Genomic DNA, 20,320 nt, shown 5'->3' on the forward strand with positions numbered 1-20,320 from the left:
TACAAGCACACACACCCCTGCCTTCTCTTCCAGAGGACCCAGGCTCAATTCCCAGTCCCCACATGGCAGCTCACAAGTCCCAGAGGACCGGATGGCCTTCTGCACAGCATGACACAGTCATACACCTAGGCACAGCCACCCGTCCACAGCACTTCTCCTGCTTCAGCCTCCAGAGCGTGGAGTGCACGGTACTGTGTCTTGCTCCTTGATTACCCAGAGAGAACAGCGCTTCAGCTTCTTCCTTGTACGCTGGCTCAGTCGGACCCACTGACCACGAAAGCAGCCGCAGCTCTGTGGCCAGCCAGCCCTCCCCATGTTGCCTCTGTCTGTTAGCTTCTGTGCAGCCTGACCTGTGGACAGCTCTAGTCTGTGTTCCCAGCCTCTAAGAGTCAAGAACAAGGTCACCCAACCCCTGAGAGGTAAAAATTTATTGATTTCTATGACATCAGCATGTTATGATACGGTCACACCTGCTCATACAGCTGACTTCTCAGACCAAAAGAGGATTTGGTTTTTCCTTTTAAAAATACATTTTTTTTTTTACCAGCAAGAAACATTTTTTTAAAACAAACATTTTCATATTAAGTGGGTATTAAAAACAATGGCTTTCCCCCAATTCATGGGGAATAGGGCTGGTCAGCAACAGACCTCAAAGAGCTTCAAATGTACTTTCAGGCCTCGGCCCCCAATCTGTTGTCTTCCACATAAAGTACATCAGAAGGAAAATAAAACTGCAGCCTCACCCAACCAGCATCTTAAGTCCAGCCAGGAAAAGAAGAGGTAGACTCAACTGTAACCCTTTAACTTATTTGGTAGGATTATGCAAGATATTTCAATACATTAAATGCTTTCAATGGGGTCAAACATTCTACAAACAAGCGACTAAACCCTCAATGTTCTTAATGTAAAAACAACCATCTTAGTGACAGGTGTACCACTTTAACTCAGCCTTGAGAGACGCAGCATGCGGCCCTGTGCTCCCTGAGCAGCTGTTTTCCCAGGCTCTCCAGAACCGGAAGCTCCCTGCTCACACTGATCTCAGTGCTTTTCCCACATCTTAAACCTGCAGGGGCCAACGACAGGATTTTTCTTGGACTAGTGAGTAAATCAATTCTGTGAATCTTATTCAACACTAGTAATTAAAATAATAAAAAACACAGAAAGACCAGGGCAGTAGTGTGATGAAGGAAGCTCCAACTTGTCTCTAAAAGCTGATAATTTAAATGTAGGGTTTAATATAGTTAAAATTAAATTATCTGAACTTCCAATTAATGCTGAAGCTAAAAGGAGGTTCTGTACAAGGGCTAGACTTTAATGTAAGCCATGGTCTAGACTGAAAGACTTGATCTGGAGATAGTCTATCAGTCAGATGAGGGTTGATGCTGTCACAGGTAGGCTCTGAGGGCTGAGCAATAACAATTATATTATAAAGATCAATTATTTGCTAATTGCATTAAATATCTGTTATCAGAAATATCTATTACACATGTATGTGCACTTACATAATACTTTTTTCCAAGAGAGAGAGGACTGCTAAACATTTGCCAGCACACACCAAGTGAGAAGACCAGGGGAACCTGGTGGGTTTCTCACCAGCCACTGAGTGCTGAGCTCCAGGCACGCACCGCAGCGGTTAGTGCCGAGGAGCTCAGGACAGCACAGACACCCACCCCACTATTAAGAATTAAAAGCATTGTTTTTGGAAAAAAAAATCGACTTTATTTTCTCTACATTAAAAAAAAAATAGAACCAGCTATTAATTTTTGCTGAGAAAATGTTTTTGGTGTTCACAACATCTAAATTTCTGAAAAGATGATCTGGTAAAATCATACCCGATGCATTCAGAAACCAGATCCACATGTGACCAGCCCTTTACAAAAGTGAATTACAGTTGCCACAGCCTTTACAGCCATTCTTAAAACACACACTGTGACATGCAGATCACAGAGAAAGCTCAACAGGCTGAAGTAAACATTACAGCATTGTGAGAACAAAAATCCATCTGTAGAAAATAAATATAATTTTGTAACAATTGTAAAGAAAGTGAAAGCACTTAAGAAATGCAGTTGATGTATAGAATAGAACTGTCTCATTACTCAATCATAAGATATGTTCCTATAAAACGCACAGACTCCTTACACGTAAAGAACTTGTGCACAACAGTTGTGTTCAACAGTTTTACACAATAAAAATAAAATCATTCGAGTGTTTGCATACTTTGCAATTAGAATACATGTAAATTCTTTTCTCTTTAGACTGTTTTAAAAAAATATTACATGTAAAACCCCTCAGATGCAAGTACTGCAGGTAACCCCAGACGGCATCTCCCATGTGACGGTGGCATTCTCCTCAGCAGTTCGGGACCCACAGCACATTCTCAGTCATCTGTACTTACTGAGGGAAGGCTGGCACCAAACGCCTACCATATAGCACTGACCAGTGACTGCTCCAGAGCATGCCGTGCTCTTCTGTGATCTAGAAATTTCCAACTTAGGTGGTTTTGGTCCCAAAGACATTAGTCTCTACCTCTCATGGCGTGAGCTAGCACACCTGTTGCCTGTGCTCCTTTGGCTCACCCCTGCGACACAAGGCTCAGAGCACTTACAGGGCAAAACCCCACAGAAGACGTCATCACCATCCATCCTTTGTGGGCCAGAGCTGAACACACTTCTTACACTGATAATTCTGTAGTGAAATCCTGTGCTCACTATCATGTAGTGACTTCAGAGAAAAGATGAAAAGCCACAAAAAAGATCAGTTAACCCTTCCTATTCAGTAATGCAAGGGAAACATACACAGGAGACAAACTGCGTGTGACCAAAGACTGTTTTCTGTGCGTATAGCCAGGAATCACTAGGTGCTCAGGCCTGTAGGGGACTGATTGTCAAAACTAAGACAAACGCGTGGCCACGAGTGAAGGGTTCAACACTGGCCAGAGGCAACATGACAGCCGCATCTGAGGGCCACAGGGGGCGACCTAAGACACCACCTCCTAACGATTGCAGCTGCACTAACCTTCCCTATCAGGGATGCCTTTTCCAGACCATGCGTTATGCCAGCTTTGGTGCTTTCTCTTCCTGCTGGTTGTCTTCACTTCCTGTTATTTCACCACACATTAACAGGCTCATAAATACACAGACAGAAATTAGTCAGTGGAAGAACTAAAGTCACCTTTTTAGAGTAGTGAGCATCCCTAGAAGGAAAAAATGTTTGATGAAAGTAAAAAATCAGAAATTCCTACACAAATTAAATTTTTGCCTTCCTATGTCTTTATCCTGGATTAACCACCCTGTAATTGACTACTTCTTCAGCATTCCCGAGGACTTTTTTTTTTCTGTAGGAGATTAAGAGTTGTAATTCTAAAAACTAGTAACACGACAGACCTGAGCCCACAGCTATCATTTTCAAACTCTCTATTAACTTTTCATCTAACTCGTTTACCCATAAGTTTCTTCCATCTTGGTGTGTTCTTTGCTCCCTCTGCTTACCGGCTTCTCTGTCGCATGTGTGTCTTAATACCAGCCATTTCTGAACCAAGGGGAGGCTAGCTGCTGCTGGTCCCCCCTGTGGTCCAGGGACTCCGGCACTGAGCCACCAGCCTGTCTGTGGTAGGAAGCCAGGCAGCCCAGCTGGGGGCCAACAGCCACAGTGTAAACTGCCCCGGCCTTAACACACTAACCTCCTTTCATCCCTCTGTACACACTGAGTACAGATGGGGAGTTGTATGGAGCTCTGTGCAGCTGGTGGACTGTGGCTTCCTCAGTTTACCTCCTATGAGGTAAACGCCCATCCCCTCTTCATGTTCCAGTCACTGGTGAGGAAGCACTGTCAATACTCTCAAGCAAACATGTTTTGCACACAGACGACATGTTGAAATAACTGAAGAGGTGTAGGACAGACTGAATACACATCTATTTACAGCTCATCTCTATGATTGAAAGTTAGCCCACACATCTATAGTTACTGCCACTTTAGAGACTGTGGAAATGAAACTGCATTTGAAGTAACGCATCTGAGGAGAGTGAATGTAACACGTATAGTCTACTTAACAGTCACGTTCCTGTGGAGCACAGCAGTGGTAAAGTGGGCCAGTCACTTTTCTGTATGTATTATGTATACATTTCTGTATAGGAACCAGCCAGTATTTTCTGTGGCTTGCTTTGCAGTGAGGAAATGGTCTGCTAGCTAGGACTGCATGCTATACTTGACAGAGAGCAACTTCTCCCCCAGAAATGTCTCAATCCAATTCATCCTGCAACTGAAAAGTCTTCCTTGACCTCAAACAGAGGCACCGAATAGCTTCTCTCTGGCTTCCCATCATTTCCAGATGGAGACTAGTTTTACTACTCAATGTCAGTTATGCTTTATAACAACCACTAACAAACCAAGCCTGCCCTGCAGTTAGCAGCAGTGGTGTGGGAGCACTGAGGTATTTCAGTAACATGTCCTCTTCTTCCACACACGCTCTGGGTTTCCTGAAGGTGAAGCTGCTAAGGGCTTTTATTTGGTGTTGGTCAACCTTTCCCGCACAACTGTGGGGAACTGACATCTTTTCCTTTTTCTTCTTTTGGTCTACTTGAAAACAGAAAACATTAGTCTTTATTTCTGTTTTACAGCCTATTTCTCAGAATTGTTATTTGTGTTTGTTAGTAACAATAGGGGAGTCTACAGTGATCATGCCACAGAAAACTACTGCTGACTTATTATTTTTCAAGGTTAGAAGTTTACTATCCTAAACCAAACCCACCTCCTCTCAACACTGATGCAGTGCCTGTACTTTTTGCAAAGTTCAGTTCTCCTATGAGGTAAATCACACAAACATAACGACAAAGTTTACAGAAGTTTTTGAGAATGAACAGAACCCTGCTGAGACTGGAAAGTGTTTCTGGGCTGCTGTTTCCCCGGTCCTGCCCCTCAGAGGAGCAGCTGTTTCATGTAATGACAGAACACACTGACGTCTGCACAGATTCTGGGGCCACAGCAGGCCTTGTCAATACTGCAAGCCAAGGCCTGGTTCTACCTCATATTTCCTAATAAGCTAGTCTATTTCCCTGAAACTGGTCATTTAAATGTTTTACACTAATTTGCTTTAACCGCCCCCAAACACATTTGGTGCTACAATGTCAAAATTGGGGGAGGAGATCCAGCTACCAGTAGGGGAATGGGGTCAGGAAAGCGGCCAATGAAGATGGTGCTCCAGTGCATCATGGGCAAGCACGAAGACAGGAAGCCTCCTGGGAGCCTGCTCTCGGATGAGGCTTCCCTTTGTTTCAGGCTATGTTACTATCCTTTCTATATTTGCATCTGATAAAAGTGCATTTTGTAAAATACAATTATCATTCTACGATATGCCTTCTGTACATAAAGAGAAAGTGGGTGCCCCAGTCCCACAGAAGGGAAAGCAATTAGCACACGTAAACATGGTGCTGGGCTGAGCTAGCCTTACAAGGGACACAGTGATGTCAGGTGTACAGTGGACACTGCCCCCCACAGAGAAGGCCAATGCTGTACCTTAGCCAGGGTTGCTAGACAAGGACCCCACACTGGCAGGGTGTGCCTGCCAGCTCTCCAGGCTACAGTACCTCAGCATGAAGGGTGAACACATTAATGTTGTGGAGCTCTGCCCTGGGAAAGAGGAGTGTAGCTTCTGACCCTGAACTAAAGCTCACAGCAAGTCACAGGGGCATGGCCAAGTGCATTTGGTGGCGATAATTTCTTTCAGAGTCTTCTAGGATGATTTTATGATTTCCTCTTCTCCCAATGTGATGCTTGTGTAAATGTATGGTAGAGTGTATCTCTTTAAAACACGAAAAGTTCTTAAAATATATTAGCACATCATTGTATTACTGATCCTCATTGTAGTAGAGTTTTAAAATATCCCAAAGGGGGATAAACATTAATCCATCCACTGAATTTCCTTTGCTTTTTATATATTTTGATTTGTATATTTTGATTTGCACATGTAAAATAATGCACATGTATGAAGTCTGAACTCCTAGTAGCAAGTCCAAGTCAGTTCCTAAAATAGACAGTGGTAAAAATACTGAATGACGTGGTACCACAGATAGCCTGACAAAAATGCAAAGGACTGAATGAGGAATATCCACATGTTGCTGAGGGTCATCTCCCTGGAAACAGCTTCCTTCTGGCCCTGGAGAGGAGGAAAGGCTCCTAGAAAACAAGACAGAAATGGTGATGTGCTCCCCTGCAGTACAGGTCTGAAACAAAAGCTGAGTTTACCCACAGTTAGGTTTTCTGTGAGCTGCCCAGCCTGTCCAGCAAGCCAGCCTTTGCTAAACACTCCTCTACCCACCAGGTGACGACTCCACCACCAGCCTCCATCCTTGGTCAGAAGCAAGCCCCGCCCTCTAGCCTCCACTCCCTGTCTTCCAGCCTTCAGTGGTCCATCTCCACTGGAGTCAACTCTGTGGCAACAGGCACTTTGGTTGCCTTGCTTCCCACTGAATAGCTACATTTCCATAGTGGTCAGACACAGGGTCTACGAAATTGACATTAAGTAATTTCTAAAATAGCATTTTGTCTTTTTTTTTCCCAAAGTGGTTATATAACTCTGGTAGTGTCAAAATTACAGCAAATTTTAGAGACTATGTCTTTACAATGAGAAAGAGGATACAAGTGTAAACATGTCGGGCTTTTTGTTTTGTTTGTTGTTTTTATTATTTATTTATTTATTTTGGGTTTTTCCAGACAGGGTTTCTCTATGTAGCCTTGGCTGTCCTGGACTCACTTTTGTAGACCAGGCTAGTCTCTAACTCACAGCGACACGACGCGCCTGCCTCTGCCTCCCAAGTGCTGGGATTAAAGGCGTGCACCTCCACGCCCGGCTTGTTTTTATTTTTCCTGTGAAGGAAAGCTGCATGGCTTTGGTGCAGTTTATCAAGATCATCTACCTACTTCCAGCATTCTGTCTTTGTCCTTGCTGATAATCCCTAGGGTAAGCTGGCTCATAAAGGGATTTGCTGCTCAAGCAATTCCCAGGGGCATTCTCCAGTCTCAAGGTCTGGTATGCAGGTGGCCTTTTTCAAGAGGCTCACTCACCACTGTTGCTACAATTTAGGGTAAATATAAGAAGACAACAAGGGCAGGAGGCTAGGACTTCCTATTCCTTGATCACTGTTTAGACCTACCGCACAGCAATCTGTGGAGCATGTTGGTTGTGCCAATCAACGTTAATTTTTTTCTTTCCAATTCATTTCTTCTTCCTTGTCATGTTTTTCTCCTTACATTTTCTCTTTTTTTGTTTTGGTGCTTGGGAATCAATCTAGATCCGCACATGGACTAGGCAAGTACTCCACCACTGAGCCACACTTGCGGCCTGGGTTGTAATTTTTATTCTGAGACAAGGTCGCAGGAAGTTACTAGGGAAGGCTCAGAACCTCAGTCTCCCAGGCCTGTGCTACCAGAACCTGTAGTTCTTACAGAGCCCTGAGGATGTGGAGGAGCTAAGGATAGATTTCCTTTCCCTCACAAGATGAATAACTAACTTTGTACCCTCGAAAACAGTAAACTGGACCCTTTCTAATAAGCAAAAGTAGTCTCAACTCTTCTGCTTTCTGTTGCAAGAAGGGTGCCTGCTGACACCACTCTCTGCTCTGACACAGGCCCAAAGCAACGGGGCACAGGATTATGAACCAGAACAACAGAATAACTCTCTCCTTGAAAGGCAGGGAGAAGCTTGTCAAAATGCAGTCTAAAATGACTTCAAATGACTGCCATGTCAAACCATGGCTGTTACTTGCTGTTCGGCCCTCCTCCAATGGCTGCACGCCTGCCTACAGCTACTGTTTCCTCTGCACGTGAGTTATGTCACCGTGCGTTGTGCTGAGCACTCCACTGTGCACGTGGGCTAATGAAGTAAGAACCTGAATGCATCAACACTAAGTTTTCTTTCCATAAACTCTAAGTTGAAATTCTTAAATACAGAATGGCTTTGCTGTCTAATCTAAATAACTGAAAGGGAGCTAGAGAGCATCTGCTCTTCCTCAGAGGGCCTGGGTTCTGTTCTCAGCACCCACACAAGGAGGCTCACAGCCATTTCTAACTCCAGCTCCAGAGACGCCGAGGCCTCTGGGCCCCGCACTCGTGCACATATCCACATGCAGACACACCCACACATGCATAATTAAAAATAATAAAACTAGATTTTTAAAAAATAAAGGTAAACAATTGAAAAGTGTTTATCTCCTCTAAAGCACATGCTCAGAGTCGCTGATAACTCCAGAAGCATGTATAAGGGAGGTGCCATTACCTGTTTTATAAAAGTGGGACAGGAGGGCCTCCTTTTCAATAAAGCGCTGGTAGAGCCAGCTGGTGAGGTCCTCAGTCTCCAAGGGCACGTCTCCAATTGGGAAAATCCTATTAGGATTCAGAAAGATAAAAAGAACTGCTTTAATTCAGAAGTGAAAACCACTTGGAACTCTAACTTAGCTGTATTAATGAATCACACACACAAAGTGATTTAAATGCCAGGCAAAGAATGTTGCTCTATGAGAAGCTGGAAGCCAGAGAGAACCTGCCTGCACTGGTGGCTTGTCACTAAGAATACTGACCTTATGAACAGGTAAGGTGTTTGTTTGTTTTCTTAAATTTATTTTATTTTGTATGCATGAGAGCTTTGATCACATGTCTGTCTATATCCTATGTGTGCCTAGGGAGATCAGAAGAGGGCACTGGGTGCCCTGGACCTGGAATTACAGATGGCCGTTGGCTGCCATGTCAATGTTGGGTATCACATCTGGGTCCTGCGCAAAAACAAGTGTTCCTAACTGATCAGTCTTCTCCCCGAGCCCCTCCTTGTTTCTGATACTGGGGATCAAACCCAAGAGCTTGAGTGTGCTAGGTCACCCATCACTCTACTCCTGGTTATAACCTCAGCCCCCTTAGATTTTTAAAGTAGACAATAGCAATCAAATGGCTCATAGCAGAGTGTGGCAACTCAAGCCTGTAATCCCAACACTCCAGAAACAAAGGCAGGAGGGCTAGCTCTAGTTTAAGGGCAGCCTGGGCTACATAGTGAGGCCTGGCTCAGTGCCGACTGCAGAGTAATACTCTTTATAAACATACAAACAACAAAAGACAGAAACAAGACGAGAAGACGACCATTTAGTGTGGGCCACGGTCAGCAGGGCTTCCCAGCTGGCCTACACTAGCTCTCGGAGTCTATCCATGAGTCCTGTTAGTGTTTAGTAATCTTGTGCTTTATTTTAACATTAAACTGAATAAAAGTACTCAGCGTAAAAAAGATAATCCTGATTGACTGAGGCAATATGATTCTAGCGTCTGTACTACAGTCCCTGTGGTGCATGTAGTAAAAGTAAACGGCCCGAGAGGTGAACAGTGCACACTTCGGAGAAAAGTAGGCAAAGTCCAGCAGTTAGCTGTGTGTCCCTCTGACTCTGTGTTTGCTTTTATAGTAGCAGTGTGGTTCACTGCGATAAACTATGAGACGGCAGCAGGGGGGACTAAAAGCAGGCGCTCTCTTCTGAGAGGCCTCTCACTGAGCACAGCTCTCTCAGTTAGCAATGCAGAGGGCAGAACCTCTACAGAGCGTGCCCAGCTCAGCATGGAGAAGGATCCCCAAGGGAGGGCGAGCCCTACCACACCTGTGTCACTGTGGCAGATTCCAAGCAGAATCGCTCTACAATTCTTAGCCAGCAACGGTTCTAGGCACAGGGAATTCAGTCATGTGTTCTTTTTCTTTCTTCCAACTTAAATGCCCTTAAAATGTCCATGAACTTTGTCTCTGTACTAAGGTTAGTTTCACTAAAAGGCTTTACTTTTAAGTGAGGGGTGCTATACATTTCTGAGATTTAGCTTACAGATGACATAATATTCCTTTGACACAATTCTGCAGCATTAGTAGTACTTTTTAAAATGTTTACTTCTATTGCAAGTAACACCCAAATATTTACATTACTTTTTATTTATTTATTTTTAAGATTTATTCATTATTTACACAGTATTCTGCCCACACATGTGCCTGCCCACCACAAGAAGGTACCAGATCTCATTACAGGTGGTTGTAAGCCACCATGCGGTTGCTGGGAATTGAACTCGGGACCTGCAGAAGAGCAGACGGTGTTCTTAACCTCTGAGCCATCTCTCTAGCTCCCTTACATTACTTTTTCACCTCTAAAATGTACTATTTCTACCTTGTTCAACCTCAATGTTTAATAGGGTAGAAAAGGGTTTTCTAGTTTAAAAAAATAAGCCACTCAAAGCAAAAGTGCTACTGCTCACCAAATGCAGGCCTAGTGCTGTGAAGCCACAGGAGCCGGCCCTCCCCTCACACACTGCTGTCAGGACATGCTAATGGGAGTTATATATTATGGCATAAGGGAAAGCTTAAGAGAGCTTCTTAGAAAAATCAAATCTACTTTGTCTCTCATGGACTCCTGGGCCACCCAGCTCTGGTAAGGAAGAGATCAGTGAGGTCTCATGGAGGAGGGCAGCACTGACACAGGAAGCCTGAGCCATCAGGGTAGCCATATCACAAAACCTGTGCTGTTCTGGTTGGATGTCAGTTATGTGAGCCGATTTCCTGATTAGTAGAAGATAATTCTGTTGAATGGGCTTTCATTACTTAGAGATATAAATATTTGGCCTAACTTTTAAGGTGTATGTGCAGCTTAGTTTTCAGTGTCAGCCTGATACAAGACATAGTCACACAGGAAGAGGGACCCTCAATGGAGGGACTGCCTCCATCAGACTGGCTGGTGGGCGTGTCTGTAAAGGACTGTCTTGAGGGCTGATGCTGTGGGGAGAAGACTGCCCACTGTGGGCAGCACCATTCCTAAGGCAGGTGGGCCTAGAATATATAAGAAAGCCAGCTGAGCATGGATCCAGAGAGTGAGCCAGCTAGCAAGCAGTTTTCACAGCTATGGGTTCATATCCCGGCTGGAGGTGATGCCGCACAGAAGAGTGAGCAGTTCTGCCTCAGGTTCCTGCCCTGACTTCCCTCAGTGATGGAACAAGGCCTGAAACTGAAATTTGAAAAACAAAAAACAAAAAACAAAACCATTCTTCCTCAAAATGCTTTTGGACAGAATGTTTTATCACAGCAACAGAAAGTAACTTAGTGTGTTTATCTCGTGGTACCTGACAGCCAGAGTCAAGAGTAGACGATCCTTGAGAGAGAGCACTTTGCCCTCCTGGATGTGTTTTAGTCAGGAGAGCATCCATGCAGCTCTGGAGGCTCCAATATATTATTTCAACTTTACGACTTTATTTCTTACAACTTCTCTTTGTGTTGTTACAGACTTCTTAATGTTTGCTCTATGTGTGCTCTACTTTAGCCATACTTGCTCACTGTCACTGCTTCACAAGATGCCATTGCCTGCCCTTTCCATGTCTCCCTATCTAAAGTTTACCCACTTTCCTTTAAGACCCAGCACAAATTAGTCAGTGTTCTCTGTTCTATGAAGACCACATGCGGAGTGATCATCACAGAATAGGTATTCTTTAGAAAAAAGATTAAAAAAAATTGTTGAATCACACCAGCTAACATTTGCAGTATGTGCACGGTATTATATAAGATTAATTTAATTTTTGATGATTTAATACCAGACCTAACTAACTCAAGGATGTGTTAGCAGGCACCATAAGGTCAAAGATCTTTTTTTTTTTTTTTCGACACAGGGTTTCTCTGTGTATCCCTGGCTGTCCTAGACTCACTTTGTAGACCAGGCTGGCCTCGAACTTACATCGATCCACCTGCCTCTGCCTCCCCAGTGCTAGGATTAAAGGCGTGAGCCACCACGCCTGGCAAGGTCAAAGATCTTAAGCAGTCATTATATCCTTATGAGGAAAGAGCTAACATTAAAAAGATGACTGATTTGGGTTAAACAGATGAACTCTTGAAAGAACAGTGGTTGTTGAATTGTCTCTGGCACTTTAAATGGGGATTAGCAAGGACAGCAGGCAGTATTTGGACCCACACTTTATCCTGCCATCTGCCCAGAGCTTCCTGGACTAAAACACAGGCAGGAGGGCAGGCCAAATGCTCTCTCTCAAGCAGTCTCCTTCCTCACTCTGGTTGTCAGGTGTTGTGGGGTGAGACGCTAACACGAGTACTCCTCTACTACAGTAAGGCATCAAACGTACTCAACACCAGCTCTCTCAAAGCGAAGTAAGGAGCTCTGGGGAGACTTAAGAAAATAAGCAGTCCTGCCAGATGTAAGCCTTTATGATCCCAGTAGCTAGCGTCCCTAATAGGAAAGCGTCTCACTGTCTAAGCAATACAAATTCTTATTATCTGTAGTCTTGAGTACACTTAAAATATTTTCTACAAATCCATGAAATCCTATCTAAGCACACTACATGAAATTATACTTTAACGCCGGGTGTGGTGGCGCACGCCTTTAATCCCAGCACTCGGGAGGCAGAGGCAGGCGGATCACTGTGAATTTGAGGCCAGCCTGGACTACAAAGTGAGTCCAGGATGGCCAAGGCTACACAGAGGAAACCCTGTCTCGAAAAAAAACAAAACAAAAAATATATATATATATATTAACAAGCCAGGCGTGGTGGCGCATGCAGGCAGATCACTGTGAGTTCGAGGTCAACCTGGTCTACAAAAGTGAGCACAGGATAGCCAGGACTGTTACCCAGATAAACACTGACTCGAAAAACCAAAACCAACCCCCCAAAAACAAACAAACAAAAAACAAAATAAAAAAAAGAAAAAGAAATTACATTTAACAAAGATATAAAATAATGCTTAGCTTAGCAGATGGCACTCTATATCTGAGTTCGTATATTTGAATCTAAACAACAAACTCATGATTGACTCCTCAATTCAGTCACGTCAACTACACGGAAGAAACTAACACTGGAGAGAGGTTCTGAGATAAATAGCCCCTCCTGACTATATGAAGCTGATTATATAGCCGAGAGATGAGCAAAGCAAGCAAGCTAAATACGTAAGCATTTGACTGAGCTGAAATGTTTGCTCATGGGAAAGTTATCACTTGGGTGCTTAGTCTAGAAGACTAAGATCCAGAACTTAAACAATGTTTAGTCTAAGTAACACAAGCCGAGTTTTCAAAAGTTAAAGCAAATGTGAATTAGACAAACATAAAAAAAAAAATCCCTATACTTGCCCTTCTCAGACCCCTGCTCCCAGATACAACCTCTTCCAACTATTTCTTTCACTGTCACTTCCATGTAATTTCTAAGTGTCTGAAAACTGTCATTTCCAGATTATTCTGCTTCTGTTAGAATAAGGATGCACGCCTGTAATCCCAGCACTCGGGAGGCAGAGGCAGGTAGATTTCTGTGAGTTCAAGGCCAGCCTGGTCCACAATGTGAGTCCAGGACAGCCAAGGCTGCACAAAGAGACCCTGTCTTGAAAAACCAAATAGGAAAACATTATGCCTGAAATACAAAAAGCTCAGGCTTATGTTTCAGTTGATCACTGGTTGCGTACAGCTCTCATTGATGACCATTGTTTATTCTGAGGCAGCATGGACACAGGGCTTTGTAGACCAGGCTGGCCTTGAACTCACAGTGATCCACTTGCCTCTGCCTTTGAGTGCTGAGATTAAATGTGTGTGCCACCATGCCCGGCGGCATAATGTTTTCAATAAAACTTAATTAAGCTCATGAGGTCCCACTCTGATTGAGGGTTTATGTACAGTTAATGGTTGGTGAGAGAGGGATAGACATCTTCTTCAGTACTGTAGCTACTGGTAAAGTGCTCCTGTCGCCAACCCTAACGAAACTCATTAGGTCACTCACACACACAAAACTAAATAAAAGTACACATGCGAGAGAGGAGGATGGTGGGAATGAGCATGAGAGGTATCAGAAGGGGGAAAGGACCAAAACACACTGTGTATACAGGAAAACGCCATGGTGAAAACCATCAGTATGTATAATTAATGTGCTAACAACAAAAATTTTGAGTACTGCCAGGTATGGTGGTGCACACCTCTAATTATAGCACTAGCGAGGCAGAGTTAGGGCCAGCCTGGCCTACCAAGCGAGTTCCAGCTCAGCAAGGGCTACATAGTGAGACCAGGCCTTAAAGTACAAAGAAAAAATCTGTATAGCAATGACACTGTTAGACCTTAAAGGGACTTTAAAAAGGGGAAAAGCCTGGCATGGCGGTGCCCTCCTTTAATCCCAGCACCCAGGAGGGTAACTGTGGGTATTATCTGTGAGTTCAAGGTCCGCTAGGTCTACAAAGCAAATTCAACCTAGTCAGGACACAAGGTGAGACCCTAAATCTGACCCCTACCCCATGTGGAAATGACCTCGAGCCCCCAGAGAGACAAGTGGAAGACACAACTCATTTTCAGTTTTTATGCCCAGTCACCCAACAGATTATAATCTTCTGCAAAGCACATGATGTCTAGAGTTGCATGTTCATACTACAGTGAGTTAGCTTCAGACTTAGATCAGAACTCACACTGGTTCTCAGGCCCTCATATTGGTACAGGGCTCGCTCCTACTATCTGTCCCCTGGCGTGGGGCTTTCAGGCTTGGATTAGGCCTATAACACTGGCTCCTATGGTCAGCCTTTGGATTTGGGCTGGAACTACTCTACTGGCTTTCCTGTGTCTCCAGCTTGCAACCCACGAGACTCTGGGCCTTCTTCACACCCACAATCAACTGAGCCAGTCTTTTATGTATTCTATTACTTATGTTTCTCTAGAGAACTCCTTTCTTTTTCTTTCTTTCTTCTTTCCGAAACAGGGTTTCTCTGTATAATAGCCCTGGCTGTCCTGGAACTTACTTTGTAGACCACGCTGGCCTTGAACTCACAGAGATTCATCTGCTTCTGCCTCCCAAGTTCTGGGATTAAAGGTGTGCACCACTACTCCTGGCTCTTTTTTTTTTTTAAACACCTGACACAGGTTTCTCTGTGTTATCTTGGATTTCTTGAACTCATTTTGTAAACCAGGCTGACCTTGATTCAACTGCCTCTGCCTCTTGAGTGCTGGGATTAAAGGTGAGCACCACCACGGCTGTTTTTTTTTTTTTAAAGACAGAGTTTGTGTAGCTCTGATTCTCCTGGAACTCTCTTTGTACACCAGGCTGGTCCCCCAAAATCTGCCTGCCTCTGCCTTCCTGAGTGCTGGGATTAAAGGCGCGTGTCATTACTGCCTGCCTTGGAGAACTCTTTTTTGCCTCCCTGAGTTTTGGGATTACAGGTGCCTGGCTCTGGAGAGCTCTTAACAAACTACAAGAACATACAAATTCTGTCATGTAAATTTTTTTTTAATATTTGAAGAAATTTGGCATACCATGTAACTAGATGATGAAGATCTATTTGAAATAATGACTCACTTATCTCAAATCTTTGATTTCATTGTAGGAATATGACCAAAGCTCTGTTAAGACTACTTATTGAACTTTTTTTTTTTCTTTTCTTCTCTCTCTCTCTCTCTTTTTTTTTTTTTTTTTTTGAGACAGGGTCTCTCTGTTAGCCTTGGCTGTCCTGGACTCGCTTTGTAGACCAGGCTGGCCTTGATATCAAAGCCATCCGCCTGCCTCTGCCTCCCGAGTACTGGGCTAAAGGCGTGGGCCACCACGCCCAGCTTTTCATTTTTATTTAAAAAACAAAACAAAACAAATGTTATATCATGTGTGTTTGCATGTGCGTGGATGCACATATGCCAGAGTACATGTGTGTAGAGATCAGAGGACAATTTGTTAAAGTCGCTTCTCTTCCACTACGTGGGTCCTAGTGATCACACTAGGGTCATTCAGGTGGTACAAAGTGCCCCTAACTGCTGAGTCAGCTCTACAGCCTCAGAAACAGACATCGGAAAATGAAGGCGTCTGTGTATCCTCCCCTTTCCAGCTGGGGACTATGACGATGACAACACTGAGTCCTCCTCCTCCTCCTCTCAGGGAAAAGCAGAACCCAGAGATGAAGCAATAGAAAAATCAATTGCAAGAAAAGTCAGGAAGACATAAGAAATAATTGGGGAATGGAAGAAGGAGCAAAATGAGCAATACTTAAGCAACAAGAGAGGGCTGGAGAGATGGCTCAGTGGTCTGTTCTTCCAAAGGACCTGGGTTCAATTCCCAGCACCCACATGGCAGCTCACAACTGTCTGTAACTCCAGTTCTAAGGGATTTGACATCCTCACACACCAATGTGCATAAAATTAAATAAATTTTTTAAAATTAGAAGCAACATAGATGCAGGCAATAGTCGATGGCTGAACTCTGTCAAGACAGGGTAAGGAAGTCCTCAATAGTTCCTGCTTTCAAATATGTCTGTCAGATATATTGGGCCAGAAGGCTGAAGACGATGCTCCAACGTCATAGAGAGTGTTGGGTGACTGTTCAGACAGCAAACTGTCTGTGTCTTTTTTTTTTTTTTTCATTTTGGAAGCTGCTAAACTGTACTTCTGTTCACTCAGGTATTTAAGTTTTATTCCTTCTCAAGTCTCTGATGGGGCTGAAGACCAGATAGTTTAGTCTTACAATTAAGCTTATTTGGTTAGGGTTTAAGATGTTTTTAGAGCCAGGTGGTGATGGCGCACGCCTTTAATCCCAGCACTCGGAAGGCAGCGTCAGGTGGATCACTGTGAGTTGGAGGCCAGCCTGGTTTACAAAATGAGTACAGGATAGCCAAAGCTACACAGAGAAACCCTGCCTTGAAATCCCCCCCAAAGGTTTTTAGAGCAAGATAGATGTTTTAAGTTAATAGAGCCGAGATATGATAGTTACTGATTTTCATTCAGAAATTTAGATCCAACAAGATAGTAAAGAAGTTTACTTCAAATTTGCCAAATACAAATAGCCAAATCGCTATGAATGTAACATTTATATAATTCCTAATTGTCTCATGGTTCTTCCTGCTGTATGTAGTTTACTTATGTGTAATAATATAAATGTATGTGGTTAAAAAGAAACATAATTTCAAAAAGTCAAAAAAATTAGAAGCAACAAAAAAGCAAATCTATAACATAAGAGAAACTAGTAGAAGAATACTTTCCTTCTGCCAGAGTGAAACGCCACCTTAGCTCACAGATGACCTCACACTTCCTCACGGTGGAGCCCCTGGGCCTGGTTGGAGGTAGGCCAGCTCTGAGCATGCACGCCTAGGACTGAGTGGGCGCCGCTTTAGTACTAGCGCACTTCCAGTATTGGCAAAAACTGACTTAGTCAAAGCCGGGCGTGGTGGCGCACACCTTTAATCCCAGCACTCGGGAGGCAGAGGCAGACAGATGACTGTGAGTTCGAGGCCAGCCTGGTCTACGAAGTGAGTCCAGGACAGCCAAGGCTACACAGAGAAACCCTGTCTTGAAAAACCAAAACCAAAACCAAACAAAACAAAACAAAACTTAGTGCCAAGTACAGAATAGCTGACTCTTCTCATGTTAATTCTAGTCTAGCATTCACCTCAGTATTATTACGTAAATTTAACGCTCACTTTTAAATTATAGAGGAAAACATCAGAACACGAAAATACAGACTTGGGCTGGGCGTGGTGGTGCACGCCTTTAATCACAGCACCTGGGAGGCAGAGGCAGGTGGGTCATTGTGAGTTCAAGGCCAGCCTGGTCTATGAAGTGAGTCTAGGACAGCCAAGGCTAACACAGAGACCCTGTCTAGAAAAACAAAAACAAACAAACAAACAAACAAACAAACCAGACTATTATAATTTGAGCATGTCAATATCCTTGATTCAAAAGGGCCTATTTAGTATGTATCTAAACATGAACTTACTAAATTTTTTTAATAATAATCAGATAAAAGAACTTTTGCTGCAATTATCAAATAATAATCATTGAAACCAAACTCCTAATTTTATGGTGGTTTCTCTTTTCAATGAGTCATTTTATATTGAAGGACATACTCAGAAGCTCGGCAGTTGAGTGAGAAGTGAGACTCTGCTGAATGCCACCCTGCTACTGCCAATCAGTCTCCAGTGTTTTGTTACGTTGGCTTTCAGGATGTTCTCCAGTTTTATACATGTTAATATGAAGAAATATGCAACAAAATTTATGAAACATGATACGTACTTTTTCACTTATTGTATGGTTTCAAAACTTAATTTTGATATATTTATTTCTCAAACATAAGAAGTACAATTAGCGAATGATTGCAAATCTACCCTTATGCATATTGGCTATAGTTTGAGATAGACTTGAAGGAAGTAAAGAAATGTATCATGAGATTTCCGGGAGATCTGTGGACGCCACCTGTACATGCTTGGCATGTGCAGTAGGAGCAAGAAAGACCCAGGAGGTGAGGAGAGGCCCCAGGTGATAAGGACATCACATGACTGCAGCCACAGGTTGGCAGGACTTGATCACCTGGGTATCAGACGGGAACGCACACCACAGGGACGTCTCAGTCACTGTGACTTGCTGTGAAGAGACACATGGCCAAGGCAACTCTGTAAAAGAGCATTTAATTGGGGCCTTGCTTACAGCTTCAGAGGCTTAGTGTATGACCATGGCGGAGAGCAGACAGACATGGCACTGGAGCAGTAGCTGAGAGCTTTACATTCTGATCCACAGGCAGAGAGTGAGCCCGGGGCCCAGCACACCACCAGTGACATGCGACACACAACTCCAACAAGGCCACACCTCCTAATCCTTTCAAGCAGTTCACCAGCTGGGGACAAAGCATATAAAGTGGGGGTAGAGGGTAGCGTGAGGGGGCATAATACTCAGTCAAAGCACCACAAGGGACAGAGGTGAAAACAGAGAAGCCATCATAATTGCATCTAGCTCTCTGCCAGAGGTGATGGTAGCTGGTGCCACAGTGAGATGAAATAGCCAGATCCAAGATACATATTTGAATTTGGAACCAAAGAGATTAGAACCAAATGACTATGAGATGTGGAAGAAACAGACAAGTCAGGATGTCTCCAAGCATGTGTGTGTATGTGTGTGAGGGTGCGTGCACATGTGCACACGTGGAGGCCTAAGGTTGATGTGAGAGGTCTTCCTTGATCACTTTCCGACTTGTTCACTGAGGCAGGGTCTTCCACCAGAACCAAAAATGCCATTATAAATCAGGCTGCCAGGCCGCTCTGGGATCCCAGCTCCCCTCCCACGTGCTGGGATTATGATGAGCTCCGCAGCTGGCTTTTATCCGTGTGCTGTGGATCTCAACTCTAGTCCTAATGCTTGGATGGCAAGGGTTCTAATTGTTGAAGGATGGGCACAGCACTGCTACAGGAGGGGAAGGCTGGACGCGTGGGTGTGTCCAGGGAAAGCCACACTTTAGTGGTAGAGGTGCTACTGGGTATACTAGTGCAGCCATCCAGGTGTCAGATATAAAATAACTCAAAATTAATACCTGTCTTTCTTTAGAGTCTGATACCCTAAACAAAGTGGCTGGATCATAGAGGTTTTAAAGAATCCTGACAAATTGCTCTTCAAATTAGATGCAATGACTGTGTATTGATGTCTCTATAACCTCACTGATTTTTAAAAACCTTTTTAGGGTTAGATTTATTTACCTGTGTGTAAGTGTTTTCCTGAATGTGTGTCTTTGTACTACACACATGAATGGTGACTTCAGAGTAAGAAGAGGGCACTGGGGTCACCGCAGAGGCACCAGGACCTGACAGGGCATCCTCCGCAAGAGCAGCAAGTGCTGCAAACACTAAGCCATGTCTGCAGGCCCAGCTTCACTGATAATTGAGTCTGGTGAATAAAATAATATCATTCTGCCTTATTTTGCATTTTCCTGATACGTTCATATTCTCTCTCCAGTAATGACTCAGCAATCAGTATGTCTCATGCCATCTCATGCCAATATTCTTTTTCTTTCTTTCTTTTTTTTTTTTTTGGTCTTTTGAGACAGGGTTTCTCTGTGTAGCCTTGGCTGTCTTGGACTCGCTCTGTAGACCAGGCTGGCCTTGAACTCACAGCGATCCTCCTGCCTCTGCCTCCTGCGTGCTGGGATTAAAGGCGTGTGCCATCATGCCCGGCTTATGCCAATATTCTTAAAGTTTCAGTTTTTCTCAAGATCTAAAAAATTAAAATATAAGCTAATTTTGAACAAAAGGATCACTATCTCTAATACATTGTCCCATTTTGGAATAAAGCAGACATTTGTTTATACTAGGTACATGATTGTTTTTGCTTTTACTCTTGTGAACACTCTACTCAGTCATGTTGCAAGGTACGATGGTACATGTACCAGCACTCCAGAGGCAGAGGCAAAAACCATGTGACTTTAGAGCCTTCAGTACCTTTCCTTCTTTTTCCATTTGATTCCTTTGTAATCTCTTCGCATTATAAGAGAAAGGGGCCTAATCCCATCAGTTTGTATCATTCACATACACAGGCATGCACACGCACGCACGCACACACGCAAC

At 43.7% G+C, this 20,320-nt stretch overlaps 1 protein-coding gene across 2 annotated transcripts in view; it reads right to left on the bottom strand.

Moving 5' to 3' along the window:
- Positions 1–413: 413 nt before the first annotated feature.
- The window catches only part of LPGAT1 (lysophosphatidylglycerol acyltransferase 1), a 74,014-nt gene continuing 54,107 nt past the window's right edge, over positions 414–20,320 (bottom strand). For both annotated transcript variants that reach the window (XM_084788614.1, XM_084788613.1), the window contains 2 exons: positions 8,270–8,376; positions 414–6,171 (listed from right to left, as the gene is read on the bottom strand). In XM_084788614.1, coding sequence (XP_084644740.1) covers positions 6,020–6,171; positions 8,270–8,376 — 259 coding nt within the window. In that variant the 3' untranslated portion in view covers positions 414–6,019. The remainder of the gene's footprint in view (positions 6,172–8,269; positions 8,377–20,320) is intronic.

Source organism: Acomys minous (assembly GCF_964271855.1).
Source record: "Acomys minous genome assembly, chromosome: 1".
NCBI classification, from domain to species: Eukaryota; Metazoa; Chordata; class Mammalia; order Rodentia; family Muridae; genus Acomys; species Acomys minous.